At 36.7% G+C, this 19,704-nt stretch overlaps 1 protein-coding gene and 1 pseudogene across 3 annotated transcripts in view; one reads left to right on the top strand and one right to left on the bottom strand.

Annotated features, from left to right (window-relative positions):
- DIAPH3 (diaphanous related formin 3) overlaps window positions 1-19,704 on the bottom strand; it is a 518,008-nt gene that overhangs the window by 14,647 nt on the left and 483,657 nt on the right. Inside the window, exon 28 of one of the 2 annotated variants that reach the window (XM_082408929.1) lies at window positions 14,321-14,445. The exons of the other annotated variant lie outside the window; for it this stretch is intronic. Coding sequence (XP_082265055.1) covers window positions 14,432-14,445 — 14 coding nt within the window. The 3' untranslated portion in view covers window positions 14,321-14,431. Of the gene's footprint in view, window positions 1-14,320; window positions 14,446-19,704 lie in introns of those variants that run through there. 2 annotated transcript variants of the gene reach the window in all.
- LOC309621434 (large ribosomal subunit protein eL31 pseudogene) lies at window positions 11,698-12,685 on the top strand (annotated as a pseudogene). The gene is made up of 2 exons: window positions 11,698-11,708; window positions 12,243-12,685. The product of its transcript is annotated as a large ribosomal subunit protein eL31 pseudogene (transcript).

Here is a 19,704-nt window from a genome sequence, read left to right as displayed (position 1 = left end):
ACTGTTTGTTTTGTTCAGTCCTATACTCCAAGTACAGTGCCTAACCCAGAAGAAGTATACAATAAATATTTGCTTAATAAATACTGATGACTATTTCTTCACGTAATACATCATCTGCAGTATCCTGAAGGTCTCTGTTTCTAGAAAGCTAAAAAAAAAAAAACACTCAAGGTATGATCTGAAAGTGTTTACAAACAGAACTAGAAACTAGCCCACCTCCATGGAGGACTGACATCATGCATGTACTGTGCAGAGTGATCTGGGATGGGGAAGGGGTGGGAGGTAGACTTCCTTCAGTATCTAAAGGGAAACCACTGACAATCTTTAAGTGGTAGAATGACCTGATCAGATCTGTGTTTTAGGTAGAAAAATTTGGTGGCAGTGGATGGACTAAGGAGTGTTAAGACTTGAAGAAGGAAGAGCAGCTGGGGTGCAATTAGAACACTACAGGTGAGAGGCTTTTTTAATGGCGGAGACAGCCTCCCATATGGCCATGTGTTTTAGTTCTGACAGAGAAGTCAGTTAAAGGACTGTTGGGAAAGATTTTTCCTTCCTGAAAGCAGAGACTCAAAAGAAGAGATCCCTTTCCCAGACCCTGATGTCTCTGGACATGGCTGTGTGTGGCTGTGATGCCAGTTACCTTGCAAGCATAAATTGATGAGCCCAAGAAAAAACAGCCATGGAGAGCAAAGAGGAAGGTTAAAAAGAGTCCAAATCCTTGATGACGTTATTGAAGGCTTTATAAAAATTAAAATAAAAATAAGTTTTACTTTAAAAAAACAGTTGAGGGCTTCCGTGGTGCCTCAGTGGTTGAGAATCTGCCTGCCAATGCAGGGGACACGGGTTCGAGCCCTGGTCTGGGAAGATTCCACATGCCGTGGAGCAACTAAGCCCGTGAGCCACAACTACTGAGCCTGCGCCCCGCAACAGGAGAGGCTGCGACAGTGAAAGTCCCGCGCACCGCGATGAAGAGTGGCCCCCGCTTGCTGCAAGTAGAGAAAGCCCTCGCACAGAAACGAAGACCCAACACAGCCAAAAATAAATAAATAAATTTAAAACAAAACAAAACAAAACAAAACAAACACACACAAAAAAACAGTCGAGATCTTAAACCTCTGAGGGACAAAGATCTTGTCCCTCTTCCTCCAATAAGATGTCATATCCTCAACTTTACCTTCACAGGGCTCTTTCCACTCAACCCATCCAAATCAGTTAGGATGCTCCAACTTCAAGAGACACATTACTTATTAAAGTGACTTAAATAAGAGGGGTATTTATTATCTCAGTTATCAAGAAATCTCAGCTTTCTTGGCTCCATGAGACGGCTGACTGGGGCTCTCAGGGAGCTGGCTGGGGTATGGAGAGCATGAAATCCCATTTTCTAACGTGTAACATGCAGCTCAATTTTATACGAAAAGTGAACAAAAATAAGTATTCTACTCATCAAAAAAACTCTCCAATTAAATTCCCCTTCCCCCAAATACAATAAGAAAACTGGGAGACAAATGAGGAGGGGCAGTACTGAAATAATTTTCTTTCTTTTAATGAAAACTTCTTATAAACTGAGATGCTTATGTACCAGCAAGTAGGATAGAGCCTATTTCCCCCTTTATCTATCTATATGAGGCATATGGTTGTTTTCCTTCCTTTCATCCATCCAATATTTGCTACTGTTCATCATATAACCATCGATTATTTAGATGTTAATGAGAGCACATCATTTCCTCTGCCCTCAAAGAATTATTCAGAATTCACCTTAAGAAGACATCACAAATTATCTGCTTAGCAAAGTTCCCAGCACATGGTTGGCAATCAAATATTTGTTTAATGCATCTGTTCTCTAGCATAATATTTGTGAGGGTTCTGAAACTTTGTGAAGGTAAAATCTTCAGGTTACAACATCTGATTAGAGGAGGGGGTGAGGAAATAAATCACTAGAAGGTACAATTTTGAGCTTTGGAAGGTCTTTACTAGATACAAAACCCACTCCTTCATATAAACCTCAATTTCTTCATAACATTCCTGCAAAACAACAATTCTGCCTGTGCTTGAATCTTACAACTGGTAAAGAGGTCGTTCCGTGCTAAGGGAGGTCAGCCTGTCATTATACAGTCCTGACTGTTAAAATGGTCTTCTTTAGAGTGAGACAAAATCTGTTCCCCAGTTAACTGAGAGGAAATTCCCATAGTCTGTCCCAATTATGGCACTTTAAAGAAAAGTAGTGGAGGTTTGATGGAATTAAGAGTGATCTAGTGACACAAGACGAGGTAAAACTTTGAACAAGTCCTATAAACAATCTGAGACTGATGTTCTCTTTATCTAAGATGAGAATGATCATCTTCACCTGCCACATTCATTGTAAAAAGTAAATGAGATAACATAAGTGAGCACACACAGTGCTTGCTGGCATGTAAGCATTTTTTAAGGTGTGCACGAAGATAGTATGACACCACTGAGCACTTCTAAAGATTACCCTTTGCAAAAGGATGAGAGTAAGTGTTCAAAAACTACACTGTAAAGTGGACCAGCCATATTAATATCAATTAGATTTAAAATCTTAATGCACAGATATGTCATTTACTAAATAACCTCAGTTATATATGACAAGCAGTGGGTTATAATATCTACAGCCATATTAGTCTCTTGATGAAAATTTTTATATTGAAATGCATAAATATTCGTGATTCCACTTTTCTTACATTCACAGGAATAATGCTGGACTTGGACATCCAAGAAATGTTAATTCAAAAGCGATGATAATGAAGATGATGTCGACAACAAAAATACAGGTACCTCTCATGGAGAAGTGCTCTGTGCCAGGCAACATACCAAACTCTTCACATCTAAATAGCTTTAAGTGCTCACAGAAACCTTCTGAAGTAGATATTATTATTAACATTTCCATTTTATAAATATGATACTGAACCTAAGATAGCTTAATTAACTCAAATAAGGTCACACTATAAGTGGCTGAGGCTGAATTTGAAACCTGGTCTTTGATGTTATATTCCCTCTATTGGTTCCTTAACACATAAAATAAGTGGGTCTGACAGAATTATTATAAAATATATTCACTCACTGAATTCTGTTTTAAATGAGATTATCTACCAATAGGGGAATACGTGACTACTTTATATTATTACATCATCTCTCCTTTATGATAACTGTGACTAGTGACTGGAGTGCCTATTAAAAAAATAAAAGGTAATACTAATAAAAACATTCTAATTTAATTTTTAAAAAAAATTTTGTACACTGGAGTAACTCTCACAAAATGCACCCAGAAACACAGAACGGTATATATCAAGCACGTATGTAATATTTTCAAAACCACTGACAAGATATATTCAAAAGCTCTGTAACATAACAGTCCAGGAGGGTTGACATTTTAAATAGTAATCAAAATACAGGATCAACAAGGGCTGGTATAATTTTAGAAAAACACTGCTTTAGAACTACTCTGAGTTTGCTGTGAAACAATTAAAACTCTTAAACATCATTTAAATGTTAAAAATTTATAATATATGGGGTACAATTTTTAAATTTAAAATTTTTAATCTATATGCATTTATTTAAGCTGCAAGCACTTTCTTAGGGGCCTACTTTACAGTTTGCACAGAGGGTAGCCATCTGTCAGCCAGCCACCTTCAGTGCCATCCAGTGATCCATGGTGGAAGGAACTTGTGGTCTCTGTTGCTTCATCTAATTCCAAGTCCTGCATTAATTTGTCACCCAACAGCTCACTCCTCCTGGTCCAACCAAGGCCAAGTCTGACTACTCACTCAGACCCTTTGGGACAAATCTTACTTTTTTGCCATGTACTTCATAATGAATATTATATAACGAAAATACTATCTTTATAGAACTAACCCCCCCACAAAACCCATAATGGTTACATTATGTTTCCAGTTACCTATGCAAGAGAAACACTGGTGACTTTTCCCTATAACCATAAACTCACCTCAATATTACCACCATTGAGTTGATAGCAACGAAGGGAATTATAGGTATAGGAGGATAAATCTTCCAAAGTGCTAGCCTCCGAGTTCCAAGGGTAAAAACAAAACAAAACAAAAAACCAATTATTAAAATAGACAGTTCTATATGTCACTAATCATATTGAACTTTTAATCTCTAATCCATCTCTACAGAGAACACTAAACCACAACAGGGAAATTTAACAGCAGAAAGAAAGAAAAATCAATAATTACTGAACTGGCATATACCAGGCACTAGCCAGGTCACTTATATATTCATTTTCAGACTCATAACAATCTTTTGTGGTTGCAATTGTTATTTCAGTGTTATGGTGAGGAAACAGGCTTAAAGGTCAAGGCTAGGTTGTTGGCTACCTTCCTGACACCATGCTGCCTGTGGTGAGGAAAAACTCACACTCAACTTTCCTCCCTTTAAAAAGAATATTATTGAACATAAACCACTCTAACAAGGTCCTAAAACTTTAGAGAAGGTACTGTGATAAGTCCTTGTAATTACAAAGCTAAATTCCTCTTGTTCTAAATTCTATCTTTGAATAGCTCAAAAAGAAAATCAAAGCTGTCTAGCACTTGACAATACATCCAAATTTTCAGAAACATTGATAGTGTTTTATTCAAGGAAAAGCATTATAAATTATAAACACCAAAGTGTTCCTGGCCTAAATAAAACAGACTACCTAATCCTATTCACAGTTACTGAATGTGAAGTGCTAAAAGAATTAGCTTAATGCCATGAGCCTGTTAAGATGATAGAGGAAGAAAGTAGATCACCATAAGCAAGTTTCCAAAAGTCAGATGGTACTGTCTTCTAATAATATCTCTTAAAGACAAACTCTGCATATACTATACAGTATGTGCAATTGAGACATCTTTGACAGAGAAATGTTGAGAAAGGCAGAAAAAAGTAATATCTGTTTTAAAAAAGTAATTATTATTTGTTAAATCATTTTGGTAGACTGTTATCCAATACAGTAACCCTTGGAGCTGTTTATTTTTGGGGGGCAGGGAGGGGGAAGGGTAAGCTGGGACGAAGTGAGAGAGTGGCATGGACTTATATATACTACCAAATGTAAAATATATAGCTAGTGGGAAGCAGCCACGTAAAACAGACCAGCTCGGTGCATTGTGAACACCTAGAGGGGTGGGATAGGGAGGGTGGGAGGGAGAAGCAAGAGGGAGGAGATATGGGGATATACTTGTATGTATAGATGATTCACTTTGTTATACAGCAGAAACTAACACAACATTGTAAAGCAATTATACTCCAATAAAGATGTAAAAAAAAAAGATAATTTTGATTAGTTCTAACAGAAGTGAGAGAAAGTGTGGCCAGCTTTTCTTGAGGCACTTTTAGCATACAAAGCATTTTGATTTCTCCCAGATTAAAGTCTGCGTACTTGGTCTTGTAGTGTCTAACATGATTTCCTTTTTTTTTTTTAATTTTTAAATTTATTTTTTTATACAGCAGGTTCTTATTAGTCATTCATTTTACACACATCAGTGTTTACATATCAATCCCAATCTCCCAATTCATCACACCTCCACCCCCAACCCCCTGCGGCTTTCCCCCCTTGGTGTCCATACATTTGTTCTCTACGTCTGTGTCTCAATTTCTGCCCTGCAAACCGGTTCAACTGTACCATTTTTCTAGATTCCACATATATGCGTTAATATACGATATTTGTTTTTTGCTTTCTGACTTACTTCACTCTGTATGACAGTCTCTAGATCCATCCACGGCTCAACAAATGACCCAATTTCGTTCCTTTTTATGGCTGAGTAATATTCCATTGTATATACATACCACATCTTCTTTATCCATTCATCTGTCGATGGCCATTTAGGTTGCTTCCATGACCTGGTTATTGCAAATAGTGCTGCAATGAACATTGGGGTGCATGTGTCTTTTTGAAATATGATTTTCTCTGGGTACATGCCCAGTACTGGGATTGCTGGATCATATGGTAATTCTATTTTTAGTTTTTTAAGGAACCTCCATACTGTTCTCCATAGTGGCTGTATCAATTTACATTCCCACCAACAGTGCAAGAGGATTCCCTTTTATCCACACCCTCTCCAGCATTTGTTCTTTGTAGATTGTCTGATGATACTCATTCTAACTGGTTTGAGGTGATACCTCATTGTAGTTTTGATTTGCATTTCTCTAATAATTAGTGATGTTGAGCAGTTTTTCATGTGCTTCTTGGCCATCTGTATGTCTTCTTTGGAGAAATGTCTATCTAGGTCTTCTGCCCATTTTTGGATTGGGTTGTTTGTTTTTTTAATATTGAGCTGCATGAGCTGTTTATATATTTTGGAGATTAATCCTTTGTCCATTGATTCGTTTGCAAATATTTTCTCCCATTCTGAGGGTTGTCTTTTTGTCTTGTATATGGTTTCCTTTGTTGTGCAAAGTTTTGAAGTTTCATTAGGTCCCATTTGTTTATTTTTGTTTTTATTTCCATTACTCTAGCAGGTGGATCAAAAAAGATCTTGCTGTGATTTATGTCAAAGAGGGTTCTTCCTATGCTTTCCTCTAAGAGTTTTATAGTGTCCGGTCTTACATTTAGGTCTCAAATCCATTTTGAGTTTATCTTTGTGTATGGTGTTAGGAAGTGTTCTAATTTCATTCTTTTACATGTAGTTGTCCAGTTTTCCCAGCACCACTTGTTGAAGAGACTGTCTTTTCTCCATTCTGTATCCTTGCCTCCTTTGTCATAGATCAGTTGACCATAGGTGCGTGGCTTTTTCTCTGGGCTTTCTATCTTGTTCCATTGATCTATGTTTCTGTTTTTGTGTCAGTACCATATTGTCTTGATTACTGTAGCTCTGTAGTATAGTCTGAAGTCAGGGAGTCTGATTCCTCCCCCTCCATTTTTTTCCCTCAAGACTGCTTTGGCTATTCGGGGTCTTTTGTGTTTCCATACAAATTTTAAGATTTTTTTGTTCTAGTTCCATAAAAAATGCCATTGGTAATTTGATAGGGATTGCATTGAATCTGTAGACTGCTTTGGTTAGTATAGTCATTTTCACAATATTGATTCTTCCAGTACAAGAACATGGTATATCTCTCCATCTTTTGGTATCACCTTTAAATTCTTCCATCAGTGTCTTATAGTTTTCTGCATACAGGGCTTTCGTCTCCCTCGGTAGGTTTATTCCTAGGTATTTTATTCTTTTTGTTGCAATGGTAAATGGGAGTGTTTCCTTAATTTCTCTTTCATATTTTTCATAATTAGTGTATAGCAATGCACGAGATTTCTGTGCATTAATTTTGTATCCTGCAACTTTACCAAATTCATTGATTAGCTCTAGTAGTTTTCTGGTGGCATCTTTAGGATTCTCTATGTAGAGTACCATGTCATCTGCAAACAGTGACAGTTTTACTTCTTCTTTTCCAATTTGTATTCCTTTTATTTCTTTTTCTTCTCTGATTGCCATGGCTAGGACTTCCAAAACTAGGTTGAATAAGAGTGGTGAGAGTGGACATCCTTGTCTTGTTCCTGATCTTCAAGAAAGTGTTTTCAGTTTTTCACCATTGAGAATGATGTTTGCTGTGGGTTTCTAATATATGACCTTTATTATGTTGAGGTAGGTTCCCTCTATGCCCACTTTCTAGAGGGTTTTTATCATAAATTGGTGTTGAATTTTGTCAAAAGCTTTTTCTGCATCTATTGAGATGATCATATGGTTTTTATTCTTCAGTTTGTTAATATGGTGTATCACAATCATTGATTTGCATATATTGAAGAATCCTTGCATCCCTGGGATAAATACAACTTGATCATGGTGTATGATCCTTTTAATGTGCTGTTGGATTCTGTTTGCTAGTATTTTGTTGAGGATATTTGCATCTATATTCATCAGTGATATTGGTCTGTAATTTTCTTTTTTTGTAGTATCTTTGTCTGGTTTCGATATCAGGGTGATGGTGGCCTCATAGAATGAATTTGGGAGTGTTCCTTCCTTGGCAATTTTTTGGAAGAGTTTGAGAAGGAGGGGTGTTAGCTCTCCTCTAAATGTTTGATAGAACTCACCTGTGAAGCCATCTACTCCTGGACTTTTGTTTACTGGAAGCTTTTTAATCAAAGTTTCAATTTCATTACTTGTGATAGCTCTGTTCATATTTTCTATTTTTCCTGTTTCAGTCTTGAAAGGTTATACCTTTCTAAGAATTTGTCCATTTCTTCCAGGTTGTCCATTTTATTGGCATAGAGCTGCTTGTAGTAGTCTCTTAGGATGCTTTGTATTTATGAGGTGTCTGTTGTAACTTCTCCTTTTTCATTTCTAATTTTATTGATTTGAGTCCTCTCCCTCTTTTTCTTGATGAGTCTGGCTAATGGTTTATCAATTTTGTTTATCTTCTCAAAGAACCAGCTTTTAGTTTTATTGATCTTTGCTATTGTTTTCTTTGTTTCTATTTCATTTATTTCTGCTCTGATCTTTATGATTTCTTTCCTCCTGCTCACTTTGGGTTTTGTTTGTTCTTCTTTCTCTAGTTCCTTTAGGTGTAAGGTTAGATTGTTTATTTGAGATTTTTCTTGTTTCTTTAGGTTGGCTTGTATAACTATAAACTTCCCTCTTAGAACTGCTTGTGCTGCATCCCATAGGTTTTGGATCGTCGTATTTTCATTGTCATTTGTCTCTAGGTATTTTTTGGTTTCCTCTTTGATTCCTTCAGTGATCTCTTGGTTATTTAGTAACATATTGTTTAGCCTCCATATGTCTGTGTTTTTTATGTTTTTTTTCCCTGTAATTCATTTCTAATCTCATAGTGTTGTGGTCAGAAAAGATGCTTGATATGATTTCAATTTTCTTAAATTTGCTGAGGCTTGATTTGTAACCCAGGATGTGATCTATCCTGGAGAATGTTCCATGTGCACTTGAGAAGAAAGTGTAATCTGTTGTTCTGGGATGGATTGTCCTATAAATATCAATTAAATCTATCTGGTCTATTGTGTCATTTAAGGCTTCTGTTTCTTTATTTATTTTCATTTTGGATGATCTGTCCATTGGTGTAAGTGAGGTGTTAAAGTCCCCCACTATTACTGTGTTACTGTCGATTTCCTCTTTTATAGCTGTCAGTAGTTGCCTTATGTATTGAGGTGCTCCTATATTGGGTACATATATATTTATAATTGTTATATCTTCTTCTTGGATTGATCCCTTGATCATTATGTAGTGTCCTTCCTTGTCTCTTGTAACATTCTTTATTTTAAAGTCTATTTTATCTGATATGAGTATAGCTACTCCAGTTCTCTTTTGATTTCCATTTGCATGGAATATCTTTTTCCATCCCCTCACTTTCAGTCTGTATATGTCCCTAGGTTTGAAGTGTGTCTCTTGTAGACAGCATGTATAGGGGTCTTGTTTTTGTATCCATTCAGCAAGCCTGTACTTTTGGTTGGAGCATTTAATCCATTCACGTTTAAGGTAATTATTGATATGTATGTTCCTATGACCATTTTCTTAATTGTTTTGGGTTTGTTTATGTAGGTCCTTTTCTTCTCTTGTGTTTCCCACTTAGAGAAGTTCCTTTAGCATTTGCTGTAGAGCTGGTTTGGTGGTGCTGAATTCCATTAGCTTTTGCTTGTCTGTAAACCTTTTGATTTCTCCATCGAATCTGAATGAGATCCTTGCCATGTAGAGTAATCTTGGTTGTAGGTTCTTCCCTTTCATCACTTTAAATATATCATGCCACTCCCTTCTGGCTTGTAGAGTTTCTACTGAGAAATCAGCTGTTAACCTTATGGGAGTTCCCTTGTGTGTTATTTGTCATTTTCCCCTTGCTGCATTCAATAATTTTTCTTTGTCTTTAATTTTTGCCAATTTGATTACTATGTGTCTCGGCGTGTTTCTCCTTGGGTTTATCCTGTATGGAACTCACTGCATTTCCTGGACTTGGGCGGCTATTTCCTTTCCCATGTTAGGGAAGTTTTCGACTATGATCTCTTCAAATATTTTCTCGGGTCCTTTCTCTCTCTCATCCGTCTGGGACCTCTATAATGCAAATATTGTTGCATTTAATGTTGTCCCAGAGGTCTCTTAGGCTGTCTTCATTTCTTTTCACTCTTTTTTCTTTATTCTGTTCCGCAACAGTGAATTCCACCATTCTGTCTTCCAGGTCATTTATCCGTCCTTCTGCCTCAGTTATTCTGCTATTGATTCCTTCTAGTGTAGTTTTCATTTCAGTTATTTTATTGTTCATGTCTGTTTGTTTGTTCTTTAGTTCTTCTAGGTCTTTGGTAAACATCTCTTGCATCTTCTCGATCTTTGCCTCCATTCTTTTTCTGAGGTCCTGGATCATCTTCACTATCATTATTCTGAATTCTTTTTCTGGAAGGTTGCCTATCTCCACTTCATTTAGTTGTTTTTCTGGGGTTTTATCTTGTTCCTTCATCTGGTACATAGCCTTCTGCCTTTTCATCTTGTCTATGTTTCTGTGAACGTGGTTTTTGTTCCACAGGCTGCAGGATTGTAGTTCTTCTTGCTTCTGCTGTCTGCCCTCTGCTGGATGTGGCTATCTAAGAGGCTTGTGCAAGTTTCCTGATGGGAGGGACTGGTGGTGGGTAGAGCTGGCTCTGAGCTGGTTTTTAATTATCAAAAAGATTAGAGAGGAAATGAAACCCTTATCTCAAGGAGATATCTGTACTCTCATGTTCATTACAGCATTATTCACAACAGCCAAGGTATGGAAACAACCTAAGTGCGCATCAATGAATGAATGGATCAAGAAAATGTGGTGTGTATATATACGTATACAATATGTAATGGAATATTATTCAGCCTTAAAAATAAGGAAATCCTGCCATTTCATCCTGACAACATGGATGAATCTGCAGTGCATTATGCTAAGTGAAAGAAGCTAGGCAGAAAGTACCACATGGAATCACTTCTCTGTGGAATATAAAAAAGAAAAAAAAAAAGAAACTCATGGAAACAGAGAGTAAAAAAGTGGTTCCAGGAGTGGGAGGTGGGGGTGGGGGAAACAGGGAATGATTGGTAAAAGGGCACAAGCTTTCAATAATAAAATGAATAAGGTCAGGGGATCTAATGTATAACATGGTGACTACAGTTGATAACACTGCATTGTATAATCATAATTTGCTAAGAAAGCAAACCTTAAATGTTTTTGCCAAAAAAGAAAGAAAGGTAAATATGTGAAGTATGTGAGGTGATGGATGCATGAATTAACTCAATGGGTGTGCTGTTGTAATGTATACATATGTCAAATTATCACATTGTACACTTTAGACATCTTACAGTTTTATATGTCAATTGTAACTCATTAAAGCTGAAAAAAGACTGGAGAATAGTTTTCCATATATTTTATTACAGCTTCTGTGAGAAGTAGCAGATACCTCACATTCATATACTTTAATGACAGTGCCACCTCACAAAAAGCTTTTTTCCCCCCAACTCTACTGATAATTTATAGAAAGTATATTCAGAATCCAAACCTGAAACAAGTATACTGTGACAACCACTGATAGTGCATCTCTTTACCTGAGATTTAGCTCATGGTCTGCCTCTAATAAGAAAGACATCTTTCTAAAACGCTCTCAGTTTTCTTTAGTACAAAAACAGTAGGCTGCTCTTTTTCTGTAACACCTCATATAATGCCTTCTTTCCAGAATATTTTTCCCCTTGAAATTAAGCCATGAAATAAAATGTCCTGCTCGAAAAACAGTATATTAGTGAAATGGGACCCGGGTACTTATGTAATTTGGGCTGAACCATAGAATGAATAAAGAGCCATATTCTTACTTAGGGAAAATATCTATCAAATACAACATTTAATATCAGTTCCATGTCACATTTCTAGGTAAAATTTCAGTTTACAAATAAGATACTATGATTTGATGAAGAAGGTATTAACAAACTATGATACATGTAAATTATTTAAAAAGGTTGGTCCTAAACAAAAAAGTAAAATATGTGAAGTCTGCCTTTGGCCACTGCTGTCCCTGGTGATGTTCCGTTCCAGGGAATACTTTCTCTCAAGCTGCTCATGTCCTATCTGCTACAGGCATTTCTTTCACATGGGTACCCTGTGAGCTAAACTTCTCTCTACATTTCCTCTTCTTCATGGTGGGGAAAGCTGTTTATAGAGCCATGACTTTTGGCTCTTATTGACTTCTTTCTCCTCCCTGGAATACAGAAATCACATGGCATCCCAGTAGCCAAACTGGACCAGGAGGTAGCCTTCAGACTAAAAGCTAAAGGATAAAGATGGTAAGCATAAAGACCAAAGGAGATAATCCCTCACCCTCATCCTTTCCAACCTGGGCCTGGAAGAACGGCTCCTGCAAAGAAGGGTGGCAAGAAGAGGGACTGCCATCAATGAAGCGGTGACCAGAGAATATACCATCAACATTCACAAGCACATCCATGGACTGGGGTTCAAGACGCCTACCCCTCAGACACTCAAAAACATTGGAAGTTCTCCATGAAGGAGATGGGAATTCCAGATGTGCACATTGACACCAGGCTCAACAAAGCTGTCTGGGCCAAAGGAATCAGAATGTCCCATACTGGATCCATGTGTGGTTGTTCAGAAAACGTAATGAGGATGAAGACTTACCAAACAAGCTCTAAATGTTGGTTATTAATGTTCCTGTCATCACCTTCAAAAATCTACAGTCAGTGTGGATGAGAGCTAACCACTGTCAAATAAAGTTATAAAACTACAAACAAAAAAGACAGGAGTCCAAGTCCCTGATGACATTGTGGAACTTCCATATAAGCATCAGACCGATACTTTTGAATTTCTCTAATTGAAGTACTTAAGTCAATGATATTTGAGTTTTCTCTTATATGCACTTGAACCTAATCTTAACCAATATGCATTTTTGCTGGGGAGGGGGAAACTGGTTGGTTGGAAGACAAAGGGGAGGGGAATTGTTCACTGCATTTTCTTTTGAAATTCTCAATTTGAACCATGTGAATGTTTTACTTAGCCAAAATTAAATTAAATTAGAATTAATTAAAACATAGATTCTAAAAAAATTAATAAAATACTATGTCTGAAATATTACAAACTATTAACATTTAATGAAAACATTTAGGTTTATTCTATGAAAAAAGTTCATAAAAATCTGTAAATAACTTATTTTAATAAATATGGACAATGTATAATAATATAAACCTCAATAGTTTCTTCTGTAAAACGCGGAAGTACATCAGGCCAGGAAACACTGTGTCACCTTTGTAACCAAGGCAGGTTCCACATGTGGTTGGTGCTCAAAAATGCTGGTTGAACGAATAAAATGCCATAAAATATATCACCATTGCAAGCGTTCTCCTCTGTATGTGCCTGTCAGTTATCTATAAAGCTGAATGTATGAGAAAGACTTTAGGCAAACAGAGAGGAAAATGACTAGAATTTTCGAAGCTTAGCAGAACACAGTTATTGGTAGTTATTTAAGCTAGTAAGTAAATATTTTAAGCCCATTTATTTATCTGCCCCAATAACTCATTTTCATTGACTGACTAGCATATGTAACAATCCCAAATGAAAGTTTAAGAAGTATTTATGTGGGGTGAGGCATACAGTTGCTATTAAAGAAGTATTGTAGGAACTTAGCCCTAATTCCCATGATTTTTATTTTTCTAAGATTTTTACCCTATTAAAGCAGTCCAAAATAATGCAACTTACTAAATGTATACTTGGCTGAATTTTCATATTGAAAAATTCCACAAATAACTCTCTAAACATTATATAAGTCAAGATTTTTGAATTATATTTTACAGTTATACTATAGTACATCTTGTTTTGTTCTATTTAAGAAAAAAAATCATCCATTTTCCCAAAAGGGATTGTTAACAATCATAACCAACTTATATGAACATTTGATTAGAAAAGCTCAAGTGGAATTTGCAAGTATGGCCTTTTTACTGAATGAATCCATGAAACTTGCAAAAGATTGATAGTAATGTGTAACTTACTTTGTCAGTTTCATTTTTTTTCATGTCTTGGTAATAAATGTTATTTTGATAAATAAAGATGATTTTTATTGCATTTATTGCACTGTGATTTTTATACAGCAATGGCTCCTCAAGTAATATAAAAGGAGGAACCATACTTCAGTACTCAAGCTGTTAACTCATAGTTATTTGTCAACATTTCCACAACTGTATAAGAACCAGGTGAATCAATGATGTGGGTTTCTCTATTTCCTACCAAATGAAAATCCAGTCCTGTAAATAGCCCTATAACTATTTCTGGACTATCACTAATTCTACCCTATTTTCCTCTCACCATTGCCTTAGGAACCTTTTCGCTTTGGGTCCATTTGAAAAATAATGGTTAATGACAGAGAAAAGAGGATGTACCATAAACCAAAGAAAACTTGGGTGGATTTGTGTATGCCCCACTTGGCATCAATCCAGCCATAACAGTAGGTGAAAAGGGAAGGAATTCCAGTCCCATCAGGTTACTTGCTTGTGTCTGGAGGAACCAAAGCAGAAACAAGGTAGATTAGTTCTGAAAACAGTTTCTGAGCACCATCAAAGTTATGGCCAGAATAGTGCTGGCAGCGCATGCCCTTTCAGGAGCATCAGAAGCAAGGCAAATACTTCTGAATAAAGATACAACCATATAAAGAAGCTTTTATGTTTGACACAAAACTGTTGTCAGAACACTGTCCATAAGACATGTCATTACCCCTGTCAAAGATTCTGTGTTCAAAGCCCTTAAGAATTCAAGCCCAGAAAAAAAAACTTGCCACTGTTCAAGAATAGGTATATAACCCTACAGACGGAAATATTAATGATCTAATTTACAGAAGGTCTTCAGAAACATTTTCCAAAAAGTGTCTGACAGCCTTATGACATGGCCTTTATTGATTTTTCCCTTCTGTAGGGGGCAGATTAATTAATAAGATGTGACAATTACTTGTAAACAAGGTTATGGAGAACTGACAGTCAACATCCATTTTAACCACCTACTACAGTGCCTTCCTGTATTATACTGGCTGGAAAGCTAAGAACCATCTCAAAGATCCTCTCGCAGTTTGGATATGATTTGGTTTGGCCAGTCTCCAAACTGTTCAAGGTTTAGAAAGGTGGAAGTAAAGTGGAGGCCGTGTTTTTGCTGGTTTTGCTCACAAATGTGACTTTGGAAGCATCAGCAAGTTCCCAGTATCTGGTCACTAGCTTTGTGGGTGCTGAAAGGGAAGATGGGTATCTGCTATGTTGGGGTAGACAGCAAGGGCCCTGCGTGGTTCTGTAGCTGGCAGTAACGACGGTAGCTTCCAGATCATAGGGACTTCGTGTCAGGAGTGGCAGTGAGGTTCTAGAGCAGCAGCTTCCCAATTCAGCAGGCAGTTCCGTCTCACAGAGGAGGGAGCAATTGCCTTGATGGCCTGTGTCCTGGCTTTGGATATTATTCATAAAACTCAATCTAGAGTGCTTCTTCATTTCTCCCAATGATACTGCAATCCATTTAATGTGCCATTATAAATACTTTTCGGCTTAAACTGAATTCTGGTCTCAAGCTGAACATTGATCTAAACACATGCCAGCACATATATACTCCTTCCAAGAAATGAATTTCCAGTTTGTAGTGGAGAGGAAGAGCAATACAGGGTTCAAAGTCTATAGGGAAAGGAGCACTTGAAAATAATGTTCAGGGACTAAAGGATGCTACTCGGCTCTCCCGCACTCAGAATCTTTTGTGCTCTTGGTGACACTGACATGTGTTCAAGGATGAGAGGCCAATGTTTAAAACAGTTCCTTGATGCAAAGTGTCCAGATTGTTAGTAGAAGTACTTCCAGAATAATATCCAAGATTTAAAACCCCAAGGATAAAAGAACAGTAAGTACAATAAGAACTAAGCTTCTCAGAGTCAGTGAGACCCTACTTCCCAGGACTGTGCTCTGGAAGCTGCAGGCCCTCATTAGTTCCCGGAGGCAATGGGGTATTGAGATACGCTATATCCATTCCCACCATGCAGACATCCAACTTCCCATAAGATGCTATCTCTCTGGCAATTTTAACTGGAAACTTAATTTAATTGTACTCTGTGTGTGTGTGTGTTCTTTCCCCACCAATCCATAGCTCACTTGAAATAGCCCCTTGATAAAGCTTCCTTTTTGGGTTGATTATCATGTATGGCCTAAAGCTCCTTTGTTAAGTCTCTCTTTGCTAGAAAATAATGGTTTTTCTATCTGTCACCATCAACATCTCAACAAAGGTTAAAAGAAGGAAAAAAAGACTAAGTTTTTGTGATAAAGGGACAGTTCCTTATTACAGTTTGTGAGGCTTAACCTGCAGGCTGTGGGTAGGGTTGCCAGATTTAGGACAAAAATTTGAATTTCAGGTTAACAATTGTTTCAGATAAATAACAAATAATATCTTTAGTATCAGTATGTCCCATGTAATATTTGGGATATATTTATATAATATTTTTAAAGTATTTATGGGAAATACTGGTATTAAAAAAGTATTCATTGCTTATTGGAATTCAAATTTAACTGACCATCTGTGTTTTATCTGGCAATCCTACTTGTGCAAAACCCCTTGCATTCACTACCACTGCAGAGTGATCTTATTCTATACCAGCTTAGGGGCCCGAGATTGTCTAAAGGATTTAAGACAACTCCAGATAAAATGAAAGAGCTCAGTGTGGATAATTCATGGCATTTTAAATAATGGGGAATAAAGACTAAATTAAACTCTCCATTGGCCTTAGACCCTGGGTATTTCCTGGGTTTTGTTTCCTTGAACCTAGATTCAAGTATTCTCTTGCCCAGAGGATGCAGCCCAAGCTTTGGTACTCTAGAACCAGCTCTGCTTCCTTTCTTCCCCCTGGCTGTCAGGAAGCTCAGAAATAAATCACAGTACTGACTTTTCAGTTACTTCTCCATGCTTTAAATAGACAAGGTACCTTAAAATCTTTTTAAAAAGAGAGGGACCATAAAATGCTCACTTAATCAAATGAGCTGGCTTTCCTTTCTGGTAGTCATGGATAATCAGTGAAAGAAACAGGTCTAAAAATTACAGACAACAGTAGTCACCTTCCTAATTTTTCTACCTGTGGGGAATAAAACATAATTATTTCCTTTACTTTAATAGCTATATGTTAGAAATTTGGCTATACAAGTTTTAAAAGAGTGTAGTATCCTATACTATTGCTGCTGTGATGAACGTACAACCCAGAGCAGAAAAGCTATTCCAGAGTTTCAACTTTTGTTTACTAAGGCATGTACTGGATAACACAGAGAAGAGAGCAGTATATCAAGCAATTTTGTGTTTTTTATTTGTTAAAAGTATTCTGTTGCTAAAGTACGGGAAGTGAAAATGTGGTTAAACTTTGAAATGTAATATATATTTGGAATATAAAATAATTTGCAGCATAGTTAAGTTTTGCTCAAGTCTGGAGAGATAACATGAAAAATTCTCAGACTAGCAGTTTGCTGACTAGAAAATCACTGTATTTTCAATCAGCCTAATATGGCAGTTGTTTTTCATAGGCAAAGAAAAGCTAAAGGGAGACTTACAGCCTGTAGATATTCAGCCTAGCTTGGCAAAATTTAGCTGCTAGTTTCTTCTTATCCTTGTTATATGTTTTCCATATGGGACTTATTATTATCAACGAGAAATAATAGAAGCAAACAGAAGCAAGAGGAAAGGTCCAGACTGGCATGCATTAACTGCTTGTCAACTATGGTTTTCCTAATGAATTGCCCTGTTGCTCTGTATCTCACTGATTACAGTACAACAGCTTTCATTAGTCACTGCAAATAAGACTTGGAGCCACCTTATTTACATCCTATTGCAAATAATTAGCATTTCATATTAGAATCATCCAAGGCACTTCTGAACTTACAGCAAGACTATTTGACATCATCCAATACTTTTTTCCACCCTGAACAAGCTTAAAAACAGATTCTGTGCTTTTTAGTTACAATGGTGTCACCAATGAATTCTACCATGGCTTAAATTCCTGCCGATATTGTAGCTGGGGATATCAAAACGCTGCAGTAATTAGACCTTGCAAGCCTGACTTCCCTAGTGGTAGAACTGTCACAGAAGGGGAGGAATTGATATTCAAAGTTTATAATAACTCAAACCTCTACAATTATTGCTAGAACACGAACACTACCATTTTCAACGGCAGAAAGTGACTTAAGAAAAATGGCTTATTACAAAGGTAAAAGACAGGAAAAAAATAGCATCATACGCTTTGCTGACCAATGTCTTTTCTCTGCTAAAATTTTATAATTACTTATTAAAACTCAAACCTTGATTATTATTAACTTGCGGAGAAAGTATTTCTTTTGAAAACATAGCTGCCATATTTAACAGATTATGAAGTCCATTCTATCACATAAACTAGAACTTCACTTTACAAGTGTTGTATTCTAGAATTAAATATATAGATTTACATATATTATTTCATATAACCAAATTGATGGAAAGAATTTTGTACAAAGCCAGTTATTTCCACCCCTATATAAATAATAACTGTGTGTGCATGTATATGTATGGACCTACATATGTATACACATATGTAATTCTTTATATGTAACTGATGTTTTCTCCAGCATGCACATACAATAAGACAGGAATCAATGAATCAAATGATTCTGAATTTCTGTGAATATGTTGTTCACAGATAGAACTAGCTAATCTAAACATAACACCTCGGGATAGGGTAACCATCAGCCCCAGGAAGTAGTGGGGTCCATTTGCCTGCTCTCATTTCTCTGACGTTGTCATCACTGGGCTCTGTACTATGTGTATAGGTCCTGATATCTACCTCAGGGCCTCATGAGATAATTGAGCCTCCTGGTCCAGTTAACCAACTAAGGAATCCCCAACCCTTTATGTATTTCTTCCAATTCACTGAGGCACAGATCTAGTGTGAGAGTCTTCAGATGGCTGATCTCGTGACCCCTCACTCATAAGAGTGTTGATCTTTTGGACTCTTCCTGTCTCAGGATTTCAGTGTCCAACTGATAGTTAACTATCCTCACTAGACATTTGAGAAAAACAGGCAAGTGGGTATTAAAATGCAATTTAATAATAATGATGGTAATAATAATATAATAAAATTAGCCTTAGGTAATACAGAGAAGTAAACACAAACACATTAAAAATAATAATGTATGACTTTTGGCTAAGAGCTCCCAATGAATGTATTAGAGAGTAGAGACTAGAAATCAATGATGATAATAAAATGTACTCAGTTGATAAAGGCATTTCATACAAATTATTTTTTCTACAAAAAGACTGAAGACCTTCAGAGAAAGAGGGTCTCTTTTTCACATCAAATATTTTATTCCTTACTGTGTCTCTCAATGGAGGCAGTGAATTAATTCTATATAAAGAAGCCTCTTCAAAAACAAAGCCAACCTTTGTGGATTTCTTACAAGGTCAGTGTGACCTGCAGGAACAAAGGGGTGTTTATTTCCCCCTGGCAACAGCTAGGTGGTCAAATCCTTAGGGGTATAGGTTGTTGTTTAGGAAACTGGGATAATAATTAGGTCTTATATCTTTGAGGTCACATAAAGCATAGTAAACAATTATTTAATATTCAGGGAAGAGGACTATTAGAACTTGTCTGGGCTGATACACAGTCAGCCTCTTTCCCAAATGTTTGCCTGAAATGAACCGGGGAATTTGGAACTCTTTCCCATAGGAGTCCTTATACTCATTCATTCATTTTTCTCAAGTAAAGGATATGGACAAATGCATGGGTTT

Source organism: Balaenoptera borealis (assembly GCF_965194805.1).
Source record: "Balaenoptera borealis genome assembly, contig: HAP1_SCAFFOLD_436, whole genome shotgun sequence".
Lineage (NCBI taxonomy): Eukaryota > Metazoa > Chordata > Mammalia > Artiodactyla > Balaenopteridae > Balaenoptera > Balaenoptera borealis.
The sequence above is the reverse complement of the archived record's forward strand: the minus strand, read 5'-3'. Positions and strand labels throughout refer to the sequence as shown.